Source organism: Choristoneura fumiferana, chromosome 3, assembly GCF_025370935.1.
Source record: "Choristoneura fumiferana chromosome 3, NRCan_CFum_1, whole genome shotgun sequence".
Classification (NCBI taxonomy): domain Eukaryota; kingdom Metazoa; phylum Arthropoda; class Insecta; order Lepidoptera; family Tortricidae; genus Choristoneura; species Choristoneura fumiferana.
Window position 1 is genome coordinate 22,250,424 of NC_133474.1, and position 21,027 is coordinate 22,271,450.

The 21,027-nt window shown below is 38.8% G+C and overlaps 1 protein-coding gene across 14 annotated transcripts in view; it reads left to right on the top strand.

Annotated features, from left to right (window-relative positions):
- Ca-beta (Calcium channel protein beta subunit) overlaps positions 1–21,027 on the top strand; it is a 209,158-nt gene that overhangs the window by 167,077 nt on the left and 21,054 nt on the right. Inside the window, exon 1 of one of the 14 annotated variants that reach the window (XM_074086195.1) lies at positions 8,058–8,226. The exons of 11 other annotated variants lie outside the window; for them this stretch is intronic. In XM_074086195.1, coding sequence (XP_073942296.1) covers positions 8,182–8,226 — 45 coding nt within the window. In that variant the 5' untranslated portion in view covers positions 8,058–8,181. Of the gene's footprint in view, positions 1–8,057; positions 8,227–16,789; positions 16,942–18,314; positions 18,351–21,027 lie in introns of those variants that run through there. 2 more of the 14 variants (XM_074086194.1, XM_074086197.1) reach the window with 2 other exon arrangements.

Below are 21,027 nucleotides of genomic sequence, written 5' to 3' on the forward strand. Positions count from 1 at the left end.
ACTGTTTTTGTGAATAGAGAATAAATTATTCTTTAAATTTTTTACTGTACATGAAACACAACTGATTCCGTAGAATGATCTCTTCCAGTTAACCATCGCAAGATTGATGAAACAATGGGAACACAGCATGATTTATGAAAAATCAAAAAAGAGTCAAAGCCTCAAATTCATATACTCGTAAATACTAAAAAATTCTATCACATATAATGAATACAGTAAACTAACACATACTGAGATAAATATGCTACACAAAAATTACACATAGGTATATAAATATGTCCATATAGGTATACACAAGATAGTTAACATACAAACCATATCTTTTAAGAGGAGTGCGCATCGGCCTGAGTTACTTGGTTCACACTCCCTGATATCGCCTCATTGTCATGTCTTAGTGTCCGTGGTGTAACGAAAAATCGACGAAATGTCCATCCACGTATCAATTTGATAGATGTACGCAGAAAGAGCTAACAAAGTGACAGGTTTTTTTTTCATAAATCTGACCCGTGATAGACCCTGTATGATGAAAAGTGGAAATGATGTCAGTCTATTCACTCTGGCCTAGGCTCAAGTACAAATACAGAATTTCATCTGATGCATTATGTTCTATTTTAAATTCTTAGGTCATACCATGCAGAAACAGCGAATACTTTCGGCGAATTTCCCCTGAGAACCAACAAGCACGAATACCAGATGAGATTTTCTGAATCCAAAAAACATACCTATTAATTTACATCCAAATACTTTTAAAGAAGTCAATTGATTAAGCAATTCTAACGATCATTCAATACTGCTTCCTAATAACTCCGAATTTGATAGAAACGTAACAGCATATCGAAACAAATGAAGCTCCTGATCATTTGTTTTAGAATCAATTAGTAACTCAATGAAGTCAAGTGAAAACTTATATTAACGATACTTGACTCATCGGGGTGTACTCTGTACCGAATTATTTTAAATAAAACTTAGGTTTAATCGGAACCGTCCAGCCCTTTAGGCTACAAAGAAGAATTAATTCAAAGACTAGTTGACTCTCTTGCCGATTCTTTTTAACATGGGTATTTCCGAACCGGTGGTAGATATTTTTAACCGAATTCAAAAAAGGAGGAAGTTATCAATTCGATTGTATGTTTTTTTTTACGTTTGTTACCTCAGAACTTCGTCATGTATGAATCGATTTAAAAAAAAAATGCGTTCGTCTAGGAATGTCTTCAATTAGGTCCCATAAGCACCAAATCAGGATCTGATGATTGGATCTTAAGGAAATCGAGGGAACTCTTGAAAATAATGTTGTAGGGACACCTACAGTAAATTGGATATATTTAGTACTAACTCGTGCATCTGCTCTTGAAAATCATCATTTGGTGAAATGGAACTGATGATGAAGACCACAGTTGACCATCGGAGTTACTACTCAAAACAAGTATTTCACGGGTTAAATTTTAATTACTTTGACACAGTTGCTAAGCAATTTATGCTCCTCGTAATGCATATGGCAAAACGGGTGGTGAAGCACCAAGTCTCCTCAATAATGAACGTCTCTGCATTGGAAAAAGCAATCTTTCGTAAAATGTGACGAGCAGTTGATATTAAACTATTGTCTCTTAGATTATTTACACTAAAAAGCGTGAAAAAAAATGTTATAGCAAAAAATTAAACCGACTACAAAAAACCATGAAAATATTTTTTTACCAGTCTGAAGTCGGTCGGTGCCTCAGCACGAGCCAGCAGGAGTGATTGAAGCCCAACATAAAGTGCGTAGGTGAGGTAGATGACTATAGGTCCACTCCTGCTGGCTCGGCTGAGGCACCGACCGACTTCAGACTGGTAAAAAAAATATTCTCATGGTTCTTTTTTTCCAGTTCAATTTTTTGTTACTAATTAAAGTTGGTTAGGTACCTTACCTACCTTTTTTCGTCCTTCGGAAATCGAAAAAAACTCCTTTTCTTATCTTTGGCTGTTGACAAACACCCATTTGACATTCATAACCTAAATTGAATAAATTAATTAATAATTTCGACTTTGATCCACTAAAAAAATATAACCTTCCTTTGGGTAGTCGGGTAAAAAGTGAACGTCCGCTGTAAGTGGTGTCTTGGAGGCATCCCACTCCGTCCTTGGGTGAGAATGACTCATCCGCCAGCACGTCGCCACAACCAATAAAATGCGTCGTCTTATTTGAATAGCTGTGCTAGTTGAAGAATAGTAGTGAAGCACATAGGCACAGCATATAATACTTAAATTACGGTCGCGGAACACGAATAGTTTCGCGCAATGACCTCCACTACTTTCCTCTGTCACTCGCACGTGAATTTTTGACGTCACATTCGTACAATTTACGCGCGAGTAACAGAGACACATAGTCAAAGGTCATTGTACGAAATTCTTCGTGCTCCGCGACCACACTTAACCAACGTAACAAATTCGCCTTTTTGCAATCGGCTAATATCGGAATTCCGTCCGAAATCGGATAAAAGATATGTAAAAGCATTTACTGAGTCATGTCATGTAGGGTTGATTACGTCCCCAGAACAGAATTACCTATAGGCTAAAAGCTCTTCGCAATTCCTCGATTAGGAAGAGACACAAGCTTAATAGTGTTTTTCCACCGGCGAGACGAGACGAGACAAGGCGAGACTAGAATTGAAATTTGTATGCATTCTCGCGCGCCTTCCGCGATCCGCCGCATGCGCCGCCATACAAATTTCAATTCTCGTGTCGTCTCGTCTCGTCTCGCTGGTAGAAAATCACCTTAATATTGGTGATAAAAGTCCGCTAAACGTCAAAAGTCAGTTTTTATTAACTGCGCAACGTGTAAACAAATATGTACACAACCCAGCTATTTGCGGTCATGGTTATTTTTGGACTCGCCTTATAGCCTCTCCCTGAAATGTTTACCAGTGAGTGATACCATATGGCTTCAATTGCCTTCGTTAAAACGCCGACGTTTTTGTTGAAGACTGATCATTGCATGACAATAGATGTGTAATAAGAAAGCCACGCCACGAGATCAAATTAACAATAAATACGTTTTATAAAAACATTATTAATATAAGCTTTCTTCGAACAGTATTTGGGAATTTGTTTTTAAAGTTGTAACCTGAGTTTATCTCTCCTCCGCTTTCACCAAATTTGGGAGGTAGACTCAGTACATGACTCCGAGCTGTAAAAACAGGGTCTCAAAATGTCTCCCCAAAATATTGTATGCATGTGTCCGTTTTGTTACGAAAATTATTAAAAAAAATCGTAACGAAACAGACACATCCATACAATATCCATAGATTTTGTTGAAATCGGAGAGATAAACTCAGGTTATAACTTTAAATAGAAATGTCCATTTGCGTAATCTTTACATAATATCCGTACAGAATTTCAAGTCAATCTTATCATAATTACGCTTGCCAAAAAAAAAGACGAAAGAAAAACAATTAAATGTAATAAAATTTCTTCATCCAGAACTCACTATGAGTAAGCTTTTCGTTTATGTAAATTACCCATCGCACTGTATAGAATCAGAATCGTTTATTTACTAGAATACATTATTGACGGTGTTATAATATTCTTGTCGACTGCATGCAGAGGTGCAAATTATTAACACATTAAAACAATTCAACAAAACCAATCTTAATTTGATTGCTTAATAACGATATCTCTTGTCCGGGTGAGCGGTTAGTTCCAATGGAGTGCTGAAAGTTTCTCGATGAGGGCCGCATAGATGTCGCTAGTGACTTAAGTGACTAAATAAGAAACAAACAGGCTGAGATAAGTGGTGCATAGGAGAAATTCGTGTCTGTACCGTTATTCAGCGGTGGTGCAGCGGAATAGCACGCGGCACGGAATGCCGAGGACCTGGGTTCGATTCCCAGCGCTGGTCTTATTTTTCTGGTTTTTCTGTGCATCTATATTTCAGTTTGTATTTTCGGAATTCAACAAGAATCACATTATATTTTAGAATAACATTTATTATCATTAATACTCGTAATAATATAAATTCGCGTTGTCATCGTTCATCCACTATTACCTCTCATATTTCGTATTCTAGATTTTTTTTACCGTACAACGGCAAAACACACAGGACAGGACAGAGCGATATATTTTTTTTAAACAACAACCATACTAATATATTATTCGTTTATACAGGTCTAATGTCCACTAATAGTCAAATTCAATTAAAATACACCCGCATGAAGCGAGACAATTATGTATTGGAACTTCACACTCGCATTTTGGTGCCCACCAACTCGTATCTATTTAGTTCCTAGCCCTTCTCGCTCGTTCATCGTCAGTGATGAGACAAGAATACTTATTCAATTATTCAATAACATACTGACTATAGGGTCTTAACCAATTGGGGTCCCTGGGCACTTTAGAATAAGGGGTCTAATTTTATAATGAGGCCCCCGCCTTATCGTTTATAGGTCCCTGGACAGTTGTTCACAGATCAGAAAGAAAGGGGGACCTAACACTGACTGCTGATTAAAAGCACCAATTGAAATCGACATAGAAGATTGACCAATTTAAACCACGAGTTTATTTCACGTGAAGTGACAACCCAGGGGGTTTTTGCCATCGCGTTTTTGATCGTGAAATGCGGGTTCCACTATTTTTGTAGTTATGTTATGCTTCTGAAAATACTGCCACTCGGCAGGATAGTCTAACAATGTCGGGGCAGACACGTTTGGGCTAGACGCTGACCCAGTTAGTTCTCATTTAGATACGCTATTTTGGATGTTATACGATATTTTAAGTGCTTATATAACAAATAACGACTGAATAGTGGTTCTGAGAGCTGCAGATATCGTTAGTTTTTAGGGTATGCTCGGAATTTGTTTTCTTAACAGAATCCGAAATACGGAAATTCGCCGAATAACTAAAGTCTCCAACATAGCTCGAAGAATATGCAAGTTGAGGTAATGAGCAGGCCGCATCGCTCTAAGAACAGATAACCGTTGAGGGAGAATCGTACAGTGGCGACCTTGAACCGAAAGACGAAGCGGTGGCATGCCTCCCACTAAATGGACTGACGGCATCGTGAGAGTTGCGGGAAAAAGGCGAGTTGTCGTTCATTGTGGCGTTCTAAGAGGAAAGCCTTCGTTAAGTGCACGTCTTCCGACTGATGATGATGATGTATTATTGAACCTACTCAAAAAAGTCCTTGGAGAATCAAAGCGACCTATAGAGGAGAACAGACAGCCAGACTTTAATACGAATTGCCCAAGCTGAGACGAAAAAACGTCGCTCGTGCTTCGTGCTCGCTCGGTTTATTAAGCCGAGCGACATCGAGATTTAGAGGACAGTGGAATAAAATGAATCATGTACTGGGGTGGAACGATGGGCTGAGTAGGATAGAGGATTAATCCTATGGATGGAGTCAGCAAGAAACTTAAATTTAATCAAAAAGCGCTTAACGTAGTTTTGGTCACATCCACTTGTCGAGCGTCTGACACATTAGCCGGTGTGCCGACGCCTCCATTTCCGCAACTAATTAAGGAAAAGTTAAATTACATTTTGTGTAATCCTACTAGTCCTGCTGTTTAACGCAAAGGTTATTTTTAATTTAAAAATTGCCGAATCCAAGCTTTTCTAAAAGATTAATCAGTCAAGACTATTAAACTTATGCCAAAATACTTGAATGGAAGCCTGTGTTCTGTGGGACGTACGTAGACCGCAATGATGAATGATGATGACGATGATGATGATGAAAAAATTTTACTTGTTAAGTACAAGTAAAAAGAAGAAAATAAAGAGAGAGAAACAAAAAAATAGTGCCAAAAGAAGCAAAAAGGGCCATAGCGTGTTGCCACGGCCAGCAGCCGCGCTAGTTTTCAGTATGACCCTGAGATACCGCGGTTTCGCACTTCGTTGTATCCGAATTCATGAAAATACGGTCCGGAATAGGCGTTAAAACATTTTTAGGGTAGTGTTCGCATTAGATCTAAGAGAAATCGGATGACGGAACCATACAAATAGTTCTACGCTTACTCCGGACCGTATTGGATTCGGATCGCACGTAGTGCGAAACCGCTCTTATACATTCGCGACCACATACAAGTGTGGCTACGCTACGGGTATCGTAACCACTGGGGCTACTACAAAAATCGAAAATCTAAGTTCGTATCGTACCGTCGCTCTCACTCTCATATTAAATAATATTAACGTCAGCGGAACAGCAAGATACGAAGTTCGAATTTTGCACTTCTAATAGGGCCTGTAGCCAACGTTTTTCCGCTTTGTAGCGAAAACGAAACTCCCTATGAACAAAGAACCCGAGTAACCCGACTATTGGATCCTTGGCACTGAGTAGGCTATATGTCCTAAAATCATCGTATAAGTAATGGAGGCGGCGCCGCGTTGTCGTCGCTAGCTAGCAATTAATTTAACGATCCGCTACGAGTGCGGCCATTACGTGCCGTGACGTCACCCATATCGATATCCTGACGCCACATCTAGATATGGAGCGTCATATGAATGCCTGGGATGACATTACATTAAGATATTCGCAACTAGCCTCAACCACGGCTTCGCTCGTGAATCGTTGGGGCTGGCAGTTGATTTGAAATTTCGGGATCTTACTACATTCCCATTCCGGGAAGTTTTTGCATGTAACAGATGCCATGTTAAGTATATTACATGTCTTTAGATTTTAAGTTTAAGTTCGGATGAAGTAGAAGGATTTTATTTACGTAAAGCTTAAGTCAAGGGGAAACCAAGAAATTTATTTTTCCAAGAAAAGTCGTCATGGCGATTCACTACGGATCCTCAATTACGACCACGACCACGCTGTCGAAAGTGTAGTAAGCGTAGTGACTTGGAAGAAGACAAGTATAGCCTATGTGTTAGACCAGGGTTCCTGCTATAACCACTTCATAGTCCGACGATACCATGGTATCCAAAACGAAAATGCTTCAACCCGTCCGTATCCACACACTGCTGCCTTTTTAGTGCATTCATGCTGCAGACTGCAAAGTGCTGCTTTTATTTGGTCGGTCCAGCGCGTGGGTGATCTGCCACGCCACGTGCTTGTGCCCTGCACCACCAGTCTCTCCACAAATATCGTATCGACGTGGGACGTGTCCGAAAAAAGACAGAAGGCCTTGTACTGAGCCCCTTGATGCCAAGTTGATGGATAATGGAGATGTTGGGACTAGCATATTGGTCTAAGTAATAGGTAACAAAAGAATGTGCCAATATTTCCGAACCGGTACAATACAATACAATGAATATTTATTGAACACCAACACATAGTAAGCAGTACAGAAACAGAGGTATGTAGAGATTGTCCAAGGTAGTGAAAACGTCGACTTATTAACTGCTAGCGAGCTCGCAATAGCGCGCGTTTTTTAGTCTAAGGGGCTGTTTCACCATCCATTGATTAGTGTTAACTGGCGGTTAGGTGTGATGACGTCTCTATTTGTTTTGTTCGAATAGACGGAGACGGTATCACATTTAACCGTCGGTCAACGCTAATCAATGGATGGTGAAACAGCCCCTAAGTCTCGAACTATCAACCGCGTGCTGTTGCGAGCTTGTTAGCGGTTAATAAGCTCCCAAAAATCGCAGGTTGTCACTACTTTCCTCTGTCACAAGTCTCCTCGGTCTCCCCTAATTAAGCATTAAGCGGCCTTACTTCATCGCTGTAGGTACGAAGATGGACAGGGCGAAACTAAATGCTCAGGTTTCATTTTGTTTACAATTTTGGCTGTAGAACACCAAAAAATGCCCGTCTATCCCACTAGTCCCATTGAGTTGTCCCATTGATGGGACAACTGAGACGATTACGTCCCAGTAGTCCCATGGGACAAGTGGCACTAATATTTTCATCCCAAAAGTCCCATTACAGTGTAAAGACAAAGATAAGCTAAAGATATCGCCTATGAGTATTTTACGGCAAGCCACACGTCGGTAATGACATTCGCAGGGCTCGTCGCCGCAAAACCATGCAACCTAAGGTGACCCAGTTGTCAGTCGCCAGTAATCGTTTAATCTTGGCGAGTACGGTTCATCAACCGAGGGTGCGCGCGCATCCCATTCACGCGGCCGTAGGGGGGGGCCAGGAGTCGGGCTTATTCGTCCGCGGCCGTCGAGCGCGGCGCCGCGCGGCCGGATGTTCCCACCACGGCCGACCCGGATGAGATTCCACTGGTGGTCCGCAGCGGCCACCACTTACCACCATGTCGGAGTATGATCTATAACCAAGGGCACGGATACAACAAGTTGTTTACTCAGGTGCGCGCGCAGTGCTAAGTGTTGTGGTAACTGGTGTTATTCCTTTGTTTACTGTGCTTGCTGCTTTTTTGGCGTCATGTAAGTCTGGCGGCTAGTGATGTAGGTTTTATTGGTAAAGTACTGTTTTATTGACTTGTCTCTGGTCGCAATACAGGTCCTAATTTTGAATGTAGTCTGTATTTCAAATAAATTATTTTTACTGTTTTAGGTATCGGTAGATAAAAGTGTGTTTTGGACGAGTGTCTGGGGATAAAGTTAGTACTTACTACGTTATGTTGTTTATAAGCGTCGCATTTACTCGTAAATTGTTACTATGATATTTTTTGTGACTCCAATTTTACAGTACAAGCCAGACATCCCTTACCGAATCACTTGTGAAAAGTTCTATGAGTAAACCAGTTTTTTTTTTAATAAATGTGCAGTGTTTTTGAATTCATTAAAAATATGGCGGGTTAATTTGTCATCTCGTTGCGCTATATTACGTACCTACGCCTCTTATTTTTAAATACATGAGTTCAATGAAAATCCATAATTTCATTGTTTTTGTTATAAATCGCCTATTGCTATCTATATATCTTAGTTTTCTGTGTTGCTTACTATGTGTTGATGTTCAGTAAAGAGTCATCGTATTGCAATATTTTTGATTGCAAATAATTAACATATTATATTCAAATTATCATAGGACATGATAAGGAAGATAAAACGATACAATCTTATTTTAAAAAGTACTTAATGCTGCAATACAAATATGTGAAATTCTTTTACGACCTTCTTTCTTTTTGACGACCAGATGGCCTAGTGGTTAGAGAACCTGACTACGAAGCTTGAGGTCCCGGGTTCGATTCCCGTGTCGGGGCAGATATTTGTGTGAAAAATACGAATGTTTGTTCTCGGGTCTTGGGTATTTAATATGTATTTAAGTATGTATCTATCTATATAATTATATTTATCCGTTGCTTAGTACCCGTAACACAAGCTTTGCTAAGCTTACTTTGGGACTAGGTCAATTGGTGTGAATTGTCCCGTGATATTTATTTTACGCTGGCATTTTTTGTAAATGGCTGACTATAGTTATTAGGGCGGCGCAATTAAAGGGTCAATATTGTGCAATTTACTAAAAACTACTGTTTGCCCGCGGCTTCGAACGCGTACTTAAAGCATTAGAACCAGCACTTAGTAGATATTGTAGGATTTTAATACCCATGGGAATTCCATAAAAATTCAACGTGGGTCGAGGCAAGTTGAGGTCTATGGGTGATGCCTATGTCCAACAGTGGCCGTCCTACGACTGATATGATGATGATGATGATGATGACAACGTGGGTTTCATTAACGTTATGGACAAAACCCTCGCGCCAAATTTCATGTCTCTCAAATTTCATATAGTGGTTGAAATTTTGACATTTTATCGCGATCCACTTAGAATATCGGGATAAGAAGTAGTCTATGTGTTATTCCAGATGTTCAGCCATCAACATACAAAATTTCATCCAAATTAATCCAGCCGTTTTAGCGTGAAGAAATAACAAACATACAGCACACACGCACACACAAACACAAACTTTCACCTTTTAAAACATTAAATAGTAGGATTTATATAAGGAAACTATTTTTAACCCCCGACAAAAAGAGGGGTGTTATACGTTTGACCACTTTGTCGTCTGTCTGCGGCACCGTAGCTCTTAAACGGGTGGACCGATTTGAATGCGGTTTTTTATTTGAAAGCAGGTTTTATAACGATGGTTCTTAGATATGTCTCATCAAAATCGGTTTAGCCTTTTTTGAGATATTGAACTATGAAGTGACAATGTCGGGGGTTTTCCAACTTTTTGTTGGTTAGGTTTTTTCGAGTTGCGTTGGTGCTTGTGTGTGTGTCTGTGTAGCACTATTTAGTATGTAGGCTTCATATGTCTTAGTTTTGAGCAATTATTTGTAAGCAATCAAATAATTTTAACCATCCTTGGTAGCAACTTTAATTGTTTTCGATTTTGATACACGTAAGTATAGCTAAAGAACTCTAGAAAGGCTCCTTTTCTCTTAGGCTGCACCTTCCGTCGTAGAAGCAGAATGAGCGGAGCGAATACGTACAGAATCGACCAATCGCATGTTGAAATGCACATCACATTATCATATTACAAGGGTAGCGGGATTTTACATCCCTTACGGTACGAAATAGATAGATATATAAGATGAGGAACATGCAGGGTTTTTTTATTTGTTGAAATGTATCTGTATTATTTGATAAATCTAGTAGTAAAAGAATTTCTTAATAACTTAAATAAACACGAACATATGGACGTTTTAAATTGTGGATAATACTTTTGCTACGCTCACATCGTAACCCACGCTACTCGCCTTTTTTACCTGTCTTATACAACTGTTACATAAAATACTAGAATTGAATTGAAATAAAAATGTTATAAGTTGTTACCGCATCCAGTAGTTCATAGTACAACTTGTGCTTATACGATTTAAAACGTTCTTTCCAGTAGGAGCACGTCTGCTTCATACATTGTAGACGAGGCCATTACAAATCATTCTGCTACGGTCTTTACGATCCATTACCTATTCCTGTGATGTTTACCAAACGTCCGACTGTTGGGCATAACTGGGGTTAAAGTACTAGAGCTTGTACATTCCACAGAATTAATAATAACAAGAATAGGTAGCAATAGCGTAGCGCGTAGCGTGGTAGTGGTGAGGGGGAGCGGTTTACATTTCACTCACTCACTCACTCACTCACAACATTTATTGACAAGAAAAACACACTACATCACAACAAAAACACAGTAAAAGCATAAATAGGCATTTGATTAGGAATGGCGATTCTTTCCAGAAAAGATCGATTCTCGAATCGACCCGAATCGAGGCCTGAAAAATCGATGTCAAAAAGATCGATTCTCTAAAAATCGATATTTTCTTGATTTGCTTTTCTAGATCGTATTTTCAATATGTAAATCCAATTATGGAAGAAATGACCGTAGTAATCGAAATCCGCAGTTCGCATCGTACCTCTTACTCTCCAGTCAAATACTATTAGCGTAAGCGGCGGCACGATAAGAAGTTCTAATTACGAATTTCGACAAAAAATAGTTAAAACCGAATCTCGATTCGGTATTCTCGATCTTCAATCCCGAAATGTCGATTTACTAAATCGATTTTTTCCGTTGAAAAAATCTATTCTTCGATTAATCAATCTCAGATACCCATCTCTGACCATGGTTTACCCCTATCTCACCCGATGTAAAGTGCAGGATGAGGCCAAATCTTGCTATATTTCAAAAAATCCCAATCATATTTTTTTGCGCGGACGCCATTTTTCATCATCATCATCATCATCATCAGCCCGAAGACGTCCACTGCTGGACAAAGGCCTCCCCCTTAGAACGCCACAATGAACGACAACTCGCCACTTGCATCCACCGGTTTCCCGCTACTCTCACGATGTCGTCAGTCCACCTGGTGGGAGGCCTGCCAACGCTTCGTCTTCCGGTTCGTGGTCGCTACTCGAGGACTTTTCTCCCCCAACGGTTATCTGTTCTTCGAGCGATGTGGCCTGCCCATTGCCACTTCAATTTGCGTATTTTCCAGCTATGTCAGTGACTTTAGTTCTTCGACGAATTTCCGTATTCCGGATTCTATCGCGCAAAGAAACTCCAAGCATAGCTCTCTCCATAGCTCGTTGCGTGACTTTGAGCCTCCATTCCATTTTCCATTCCACGCCATTTTTAAATAATATATACTCTGTGTCACTCCGATAGTTTTGACAAATCTAATGATACCTACTTTATAATTATATTGAAACCCATCTATCCCTTCAGGTTACAGAGATTATCAAAGACATAGACATGCATAGGAAGGCACACTCGAAAATCATAACCCTCCTTTGGACAGTCGGGTAATAACAAACCTAACTTAGACTGTTGAAAAACCTGGACATTGTCAATTTTAATTAGGTAAACACACCACCACAAAGAAATCACCGCAAGAAAAACTCACTTTCACAAAAAAACCGCATTCAAATCGGTCCAACCGTTTGAGAACTACAATGCTATAGACAGACAGACATACAGACATGATTGTCAAACTAACACTAGATGCTCAATGCTGTCTGTCCTCTAATAAGCAGCAATTCACCCGATTGTCTACGCATCAAGATGGCTTGATTTGTTTGCGTCATGAACTTGAACCGACAACTATGCGGCCAAGAGCGCATGCGCGACCTGTTTAGCTTTCGCATGCTTTACTGATTCAATCATGGATCTTCTGCTAGCACGTGCTAAAATAACTAAAGCTTCTTCACTGTATATCGAGCAAGGAATTCTTTTTCACCACTACGAATCAGTTTTTTTTTTTTTATTATTCGACCGGATGGCAAACGAGCAAGTGGGTCTCCTGATGGTAAGAGATCACCACCGCCCATTAACATCTGCAACCTAGAGGCCTAAGATGGTATACCTCAGTGCTTAAAAACCGGCCAAGAGCGTGTCGGACACACCCGAAATAGGGTTCCGCAGCCTTTATGAAAAAATCTAGTAATCATATTTTTCCAAGAATTTTGTATTTTGTATGGAATACTAATCATTCTCAAGCAAACTTTAACCGTGATAGTTTTTCCTTGTAAATTTAATACACTTATTAGCATCATGACTTGTTTCCCTTTTTCGATTTTAATGAAACCCTGAAATGTGTGTGTGTGTGTGTGTGTGTGTGTGTGTGTGTGTGTGTGTGTGTGTGTGTGTGTGTGTGTGTGTGTGTGTGTGTGTGTGTGTGTGTGTGTGTGTGTGTGTGTGTGATAAACCCGTCTTCAATTGTCACCGAAAAAGGGTCTCTACCCAGATGTGTTGCTACACAGTGGTACTTGTACTATTATTTATTCTGTGACAGTATGTGCAGTGCAGCAACGGAGCAACACTGTTTTGCAAAGGTAAATTACAAAGTGATAAATAAAGAGAGAACCATGTGTAAGGTTGAAATTAACCTGACATGCACTTATTACAAGGGAATTAGCTAAAATGCAACATAAAAATACTAAGTTAACTTTATATAGGTACTGACGGCATCTCCTTGGATATGTTGCTTCTCACCCTACCTAGGACGTTAAGTATTATAACCACTTTAGTAAACAAATCCATTGCATCTTCGATTTTTCCTGATGCGTGGAAGTCAGCGCTGGTAACGCCGCTGCCAAAGAAGTCCAACATTACCGATCTGAAGGAATTGCGGCCAATCAGTATTCTTCCATGCATGTCAAAGATTCTCGAGCGCGTGGTCTATATGCAGCTGTCTACTTTTCTCGAAAACAATAATATCTTGCCGGCACTGCAGTCTGGTTTTCGCAAATCACGTAGTACAGCGACGGCCCTTATTGATGTTATTGACAATGTTCTGTCTGCACAGGATAACGGTGAGGGTACAATTATGACATTTCTTGACTTTTCGCGTGCATTTGATGCTATTAACATGCGTCTATTAATTTCAAAAATGAGATACTACGGGTTTGAACCAGAAACAATTGAGTGGTTTTCTAGTTACCTCAGTGGACGTACTCAAGTAGTAAATCTCCATACCACGGATGGCTCCTGTGTGCGATCTAGCCCATCTCTTGTGACAAGAGGAGTGCCACAGGGATCAATTTTGGGACCTCTTCTATTTATATTATACACTGCAGACGTTCACACTGTAATAGAAAATTGTAAATACCATCTCTATGCCGATGATATTCAAATTTACCTCTCTTTTCATCCTGAGAACACAGAATCGGCTGTGGCTAAAATAAACGAAGACTTAGAGCGCATTTCAACTTGGTCTGAGTCAAACTGTCTGGTTCTAAATCCGAGTAAATCAAAAGTCATGTTGTTTGGTTCCACTAAACAAATAAATCGAATAACTGACCACAACCCAGTCATAATGATCTCAGGAGATCAGGTGGAGAGGGTATCTGAAGCGCGTAATCTGGGAGTTTTGATGGAGGAGTCGCTCCGCTTTGAGGGTCACATAGCTGAAGTCGTTAAGACCTGTTTTTACAGGCTCAAAATATTATATCGTATTCGCGACTTTCTCAGCGTTGATTTGCGTATTCGGTTGTGCGATTCTCTGATACTCTCAAAATTGAGTTATGCAGATATAGTGTATGGTCCTCGGTTGCTCTCTCGCACAGATCGTGTGGTGCAGAGAGTACAAAATGCTTGTGCTCGCTTTTGTTTTAAGATTCCCTCGCGTGCGCACGTGACGCCATATTTAAACTCTGCAGGCATTCTGAAGATGGTCTATCGGAGAGAACTTCACTTGTCCTCATTACTTTCGGTATTGTCAAAAGCGGAGTACCTGAATACCTGTTCCATAAGCTGAAATGGCGTAAAAGCAGATCCAGTACGCATGGACTCAGAGAGGTCAGCAATGAGCTAGCTGTTCCGTACCACCGAACTGCCGCATTTAAGGGTAGTTTTAAATACACTGCCACGAAGTGTTGGAATAACTTGCCTCCGCCATTCAAAAAATTAGTCACTATTAGTAATTTTAAGTTTAAACTTAGTGCATATTTAATTAATTTGCAAAAAGCACTCCCCGCAGGTGGGAAGGCTACTTATTCATATCTCTAACACGAATACTTACCTTATTTTTGACTTTTAATCAGACTTGCGTTTGGTTTCTACATATTTAATCACAGATTATAAGCTATTGTTGTTCTTCGTAAATTTATAAATTGTTATTACCTATTTATTGTACACTTTTCCGACACACACTCATTTGTGCTGATTCCGGTCCAACACATTAGGTGCAAAGATATGAAGGTTTTGGCTGAAAATCAGCGCTGTAGTAGGCAGCATATACTTACTGCAGCATAATGCTGAGTCAATTCCTTTCGACATCATCAAATGTTTTTATTTCTGTAAATTATGTATTATTTTAAGTTCGATGTCGAAATAAAGTTATGTCTATGTCTATGTCTATATTCTTTCAGCCGTCTCAAGTGGCATTATTTTGTATGACTCCCATTTAAAGTCGTGTCAAAAGTTAAGCAGCTTTCAGCATTCAGCTACAGAGTTCCCAAATGTCCAAAACGAGCTTTTGCCTGTTGGGACGGTCCTTTCGCCAGAGCTTATATCTGTATACGGAACTATCACTCCCTTTGGAACGTATCCAATTTGTCCGCCATCTTACTTTCGAGCTGAGCCTCTCCTCGTCTGTTTTTTTTTTTAAGTTTACGGCTTGGTAACGAGATCTCTAAGCCAAGTGTATTTTTTGACACAAAAACTTCTCGAACTGTTCGCATTAATGTTTTAATTGCCATAAGTTAATCGGTAGAGTCTTTAACGGCATATTATGAAAGAAACGGTTACCAATTTGGTAGATTCTCGTATTGAATACTGCTTGCGTATTATTAGAAAATACTTACGCCGAGGGCCTAGCTTCTAATGGTAGTCATGCAAACCCGATATACTTTTTTCGAATTTTTATACCGACCCTTCACTTAGCTTCAGGCACTATCATTCATCTCTTTCACACTAATACACAAGTGATATTGATATTATTATTATTAGTTAAAACTGAAGGAATTCAAACTCACATCACAAAAATGTACTAAATTGTACGCTAATTAAAAAAAATTGTACTACCCGTAGCTACGAGAAAACAATGATCAATCTGTCACCGCCAGGAATGATACTTCCTGGCGGGCGCTATCTATTTAATTACTTAGGAATCGTGTTTTAAAATTTTTTGTTAATCAGAAAAAATGTACGAATTTAGTACTTTTTTCGTACATTTTTTCTGATTCACAAGACATTTTAGTACATTTAGTAGGTAGTACATTTTTTTTAACCAGCGTACAATTTCGAACATTTATTCGTAGGTACATTTTTCTCATTCACAAGAAATTTGAAAGTCGACTGCTTCATATATAAATAGATAGCGCCCGCCCGGAAATAGCCTTCCTGGCGGTGACAGATTGATCATTGTTTTGTAGTAATTACGTGTAGTACAATTTTTCTTAATTAGCGTACATTTTAGTACATTTTTTTGATTGGAGGCTTTAGGCTGTCCGCCGGAAGTCTGTACGCCAAACTATCTGGGTACCTACGTTCACCTAAGTAACCTGCACATAGAGAACTTTTTCTTCTGTTTTTTAGAATCTCTTTTTTAACAAGGTTTTTTTTTGGTTTATTAAGCTTGATCCCGTATCGTATTATTTATTTTAACTTCGCCTCGCATATTTGTTTGCTTCGAATCTTGCAAGTTAATTTTGATCAATTAGAGGGTGTCAACTAGTACTACACGTACACTTTCTGGCAGTTAAATGTAATCGTGTTACGAGTAGATGATTCGAATATTGAAAATAAGTTTTACTAATTCTTTAAACCCAATTCCCCAAACATTTAACCCTCCAAACGCTCACCACCAAACCAGCAGCTAAATCTTGCATACGAAAACAAAATAGCCGCGAATCCGAAATGTCACCCAAAAAATAGCGACCCGAAAACATGGGCGTAAAATATTCAGGGGCGGTATCGAGCGCGGGGGCTGACGTCACGGCCCGCGCCCCGCCAGTCGGCCGCCGGCGCCCGCTGCCTCCAGTCCAGACCCCTGACTTCAACATTCAAACGCTAGCCGAATGGACCAACCCTTTGTCTCTGGACTTTAAAAAGTTATCCCAACTCTATGCTTGTGTTTTTTTTTTTAATTTGTGTGCAGGCTTGCGAAGCTGTGGCTAAGGTGAGCTTGTATACAGCCTTTTTGGTAGCAGTAAATTAGTTTCACTTTCAACTACTGTAGAATGTAGATTAGTTTACATGTTGTCATTACAATAGTTGAATGTTTGTGATGATGTCTTAAATCTTCATTGTGAAATTTAAATAATTTCTCAACATCAAAAAAACTTAGGTTTGTCTTATTTTTTACACTTCATTTTAAATTATGAAATAATATTCACTTTCAATTTCATTCACTGAGGCATCAAATCGAATTTGTTAGTCGTAAAAATTATCTTAACCTAATTTTTTTAATTGTCTAAGTAAAATGTAAACTTAGTATTCTTCCATCGTATTGATTAGATTACATGATTAGAGTAAAGAATGCAGTAAATTCAGACACGAGGTGACGTAGCTTTTATATTTCTATTTTTAACAAGTTTACGATGATGGACCATGAATCAATGTTTACTTTGTCCGATGACTCGAAAACCATTCGGCGTAAAATTTTATTACATCATTTACGAATAAAACGTTTAATTTCTTCTGCGACTGTATGATTACTTATAAATGTAACTGTCGGCGTGATTTATTTATTTGAATCTAAAGTCATGTACATTATACAAGATATCTTCCAATTTACGAGTAGCTTGTAAATTGAAGCAGATTGTTGTTATATAGGCACGTTTTTTACGTGAATTTTCGATTCAAATGTAATAACGCCTTTGGCGTGTTACACTTTTGAACATCAATCACATGTACAACATTGTACCACATTTTAAAAACTGTTGAAATATCACGAATTAATTTTCAATCTTATTTAATCCAATAGGTAAAAAAAATATATACTAAATAGTCAGTAAGTCACTCCATCACGTCCTAGAATCATGTACCTGTCTAAAGATTTTGTCCATCTCATCAAAGAAATTACAACTGTCATTACATTAACAGTAAAATGTAGTCCCCATTGGTTTTTTCGCTTCGGGCAACATGCAAAACGTAACCAATAGCAAGAAGAAGTTGTGTAGGTATTGTAGATTGGTTACATTTGCGTGTAGTGTACATTTTGCGTTGTATGCATTTTTGGTCCGAAACCTTTTTTTGTACCAAGCAATGAGATATAAAACTACATTATACACATTTTTCATGTTCGTTTCGTCCTAATCCTTCAACTACAGTAATCATACGAGTGTAATTCATTAAAATACTAATGGATTTATAGTAAAGCATCTATTCATTATCACCCACTTCATTCTTCATTTGAAACTTTTTAATATTTTGATTTCTTAAAACTGTGTCTTTTTAAAAAACCAGTTTCCGATTACCAAAATTTTTATGTAAGCATGTTCGTCTGATTGTTTCCTTGTTTATGTGTTGCCTTGCATGCATGCAGCGAGCTGCCAGCACCGCCCAATGACAAACTACAAACCATTGGTAAGGACACCCTACTTTGTTAATGCAACTATGACAGTTCCATTTTCAAAAGTCACTGAAGCGATTTGGTATTTTGGAGTTTTTTTTTTTGAGGTGTGCTGTTTGTGTATATTCATATTCGACTTTGATTTTAAGTTCCAGCATTACGAAGTTGTGTGCTGAATCGATGGTATTGAGACTTTTGAAATTGGAACTTAGATTTGTAATTTTTACTTTTTTGTGTGAATGCTTAAATGGTTTTTGTGCCAGATATATTGTTGCACGAAGTACTGTTCTGTAAGTCTGTACATGTTGTGTAAGCTTTCATTGAAGCGGTGTGAAAATTACACGAGAAGCAGGGTGTGACGTGGATTTCCACTGATGAGATTGATTAGAATCTGCGTGTGTCTGCTCCACTCCACCTCCATTAAGACCGTACCTTAATAATAGAAAATGAACGAAGTAAATCGATAATATTTACAAAAGCGTTTCCTCTAACTCTAACGAACTTATAAACTTAAGGAATGTGGATAAGTGATTTTCTACAGGCTGAATGAATTTTATCACATATGGAATCATAATCTCAATTTTACGTTTTTATATTCTACATTCTTGGCTTCCGTTATTTAATGATTTTATCAATCAAACACTTTAATACATACTGCTTACTTAACTAATGTTTTATTCGTGTTTGCTAACAATGAAATAGAATACTAAATATACGGATGCCAATTATCTTAGCTAAAATACTAGAAACAATACGCTAATACATTTATGAACTGCCGTGCAATAAACTTCATACACGTCATTATGCTCACAAAACAACCAAAAACGGCTCATAACGCTCTTAACGCGGCAGTACACACACATACCTACCCTTTACTTCCTTTTTGCTCCCGTTGTGAATAGCATACGGTTGTCGTTTTCTTCGACGTCATATGTATGACTTACTGCCGTAAGTCTTGACCAGTAAATTCACATGGTTTACGCAACCGTATCTAGGACCTGCAGGGCTACTACGAAACTCGAAACTCGAAGTTCGTGTCGTGCTATCTCTCTGACACCTTATACTATTAAATACGAGAGCGAGAGGGACGGTATGATACAAACTTCGAGTTTCGAGTTTCGTAGTAGCCCTGCTGAGGCCGTATTGTCTAACGTGCGGGCGCTCACGATTGCATTCACCGTCTCTTTCTATCTTCACCACACCTACACACACTAGAATGAAGTGCAACGTTTGTGTTTTCGAGTGCGTTACACTATTATGGCCTCTGATATCTAGGATTCTGGCAGCTGTTGGTATACCTTTTACAGATCTTGAGATACAGCCTTGCGATAAACAGACGGACAGTGTAGCGGTATAGGGTTCCACTTGACAACTTTTTTTTACATAAACTGATTGACCCCTCTTATCTAATGAAAAGTGCCGAAGTTCGAAAATCGAAGTGCGTATCGTACCGTCCCTCTCGCTCTCGTAATAAATAGTATAAGTGTCAGAGGGACCGAACGACACGAACTTCGATTTTCGAATTTCGTAGTAGCCCTGCAGATTAGGCCGAAGGTGTATCTCACTGGTTCAGAAACAGACTATTCAGTCAAGCCTTGAAGAGTATCTTTCGAGCACAGAACCCTAAAAACTTAATCGCATACTTTGCATGGTACTGTACTAACCTCTTGTGTCCGTTGATTCGATGCTGGCAGCATAGTTCCATTTTTGAATAATAATATGGAACGGACGCAAGGGTGTTAAACAGAAGACTTGTATCCGAGCTGCCAACGTAGGAACTTGAATTTGAAATACATACGAAAATATCTTAAAGAAGTGTTTTTTAATTAGAATTGATAGTTAAATAGGGAAATATTAAGCTAGTGGACCGTCTGTCCACTACAGTACCTATAACAAAGCAGTTTTCACACATCACCTTCGTAGTGACTGCATTATTGGTGCAGAGAGTCGGCGCGCGCACCACGCGCCCCAAATATTAAACGTGCCAGAACCTGGGTACCTAATAGGATGACAGAGTTGTACATCCCGTATGCTGTATGCGATTGCTTGGATATTTGAAGTCTCCCTTATATATCACGTCAATGTCTCTCGTAGAATTTGTGAATTTTGCATTTTGACATTAAACCATGGCTGTGAATTTATATTACGTATTTTATCTAGACACGTATCATAACTCTTCTGTAATGCGTTCAAAAATCGTAAATTATGACCAGCATAAAGATAAACTGTTTCGCTAGAGCTAATTTCTATTGCTTAATAATAACATCGAAATCGATTTTATTGACATTCAAATATCGAACCTTTCTCAAAAACAAAGCAATTTGACTGGACCTCAATTATAATATCTGTCGAAAAGGCGTTTTATTTGCAATCGAAACAGAATAATCGAAATATCAATTTGTAGACGATTTAACATTACTTTGGCATCGAACGATATGAGAATTGGGGCCGTGTCTATTTTGTCTATGAATTAAAAAAAAACTACAGTCTGTTGCGTGTTACGCGTCAGAAAAGTTTTCATTTGGCGCCATTTTTGATGTTCTATTTGTCTAGTTGTCCAAAATATCTGTAACTGTAAAGATAAAGCAGTGTACGTAACTATACATAATTATACATTATAAAATCATGTGATTCTATATAACTCGTAAGCTCATGTGTATTTTAATGCGTCTTATTATGTAACAAATGAAA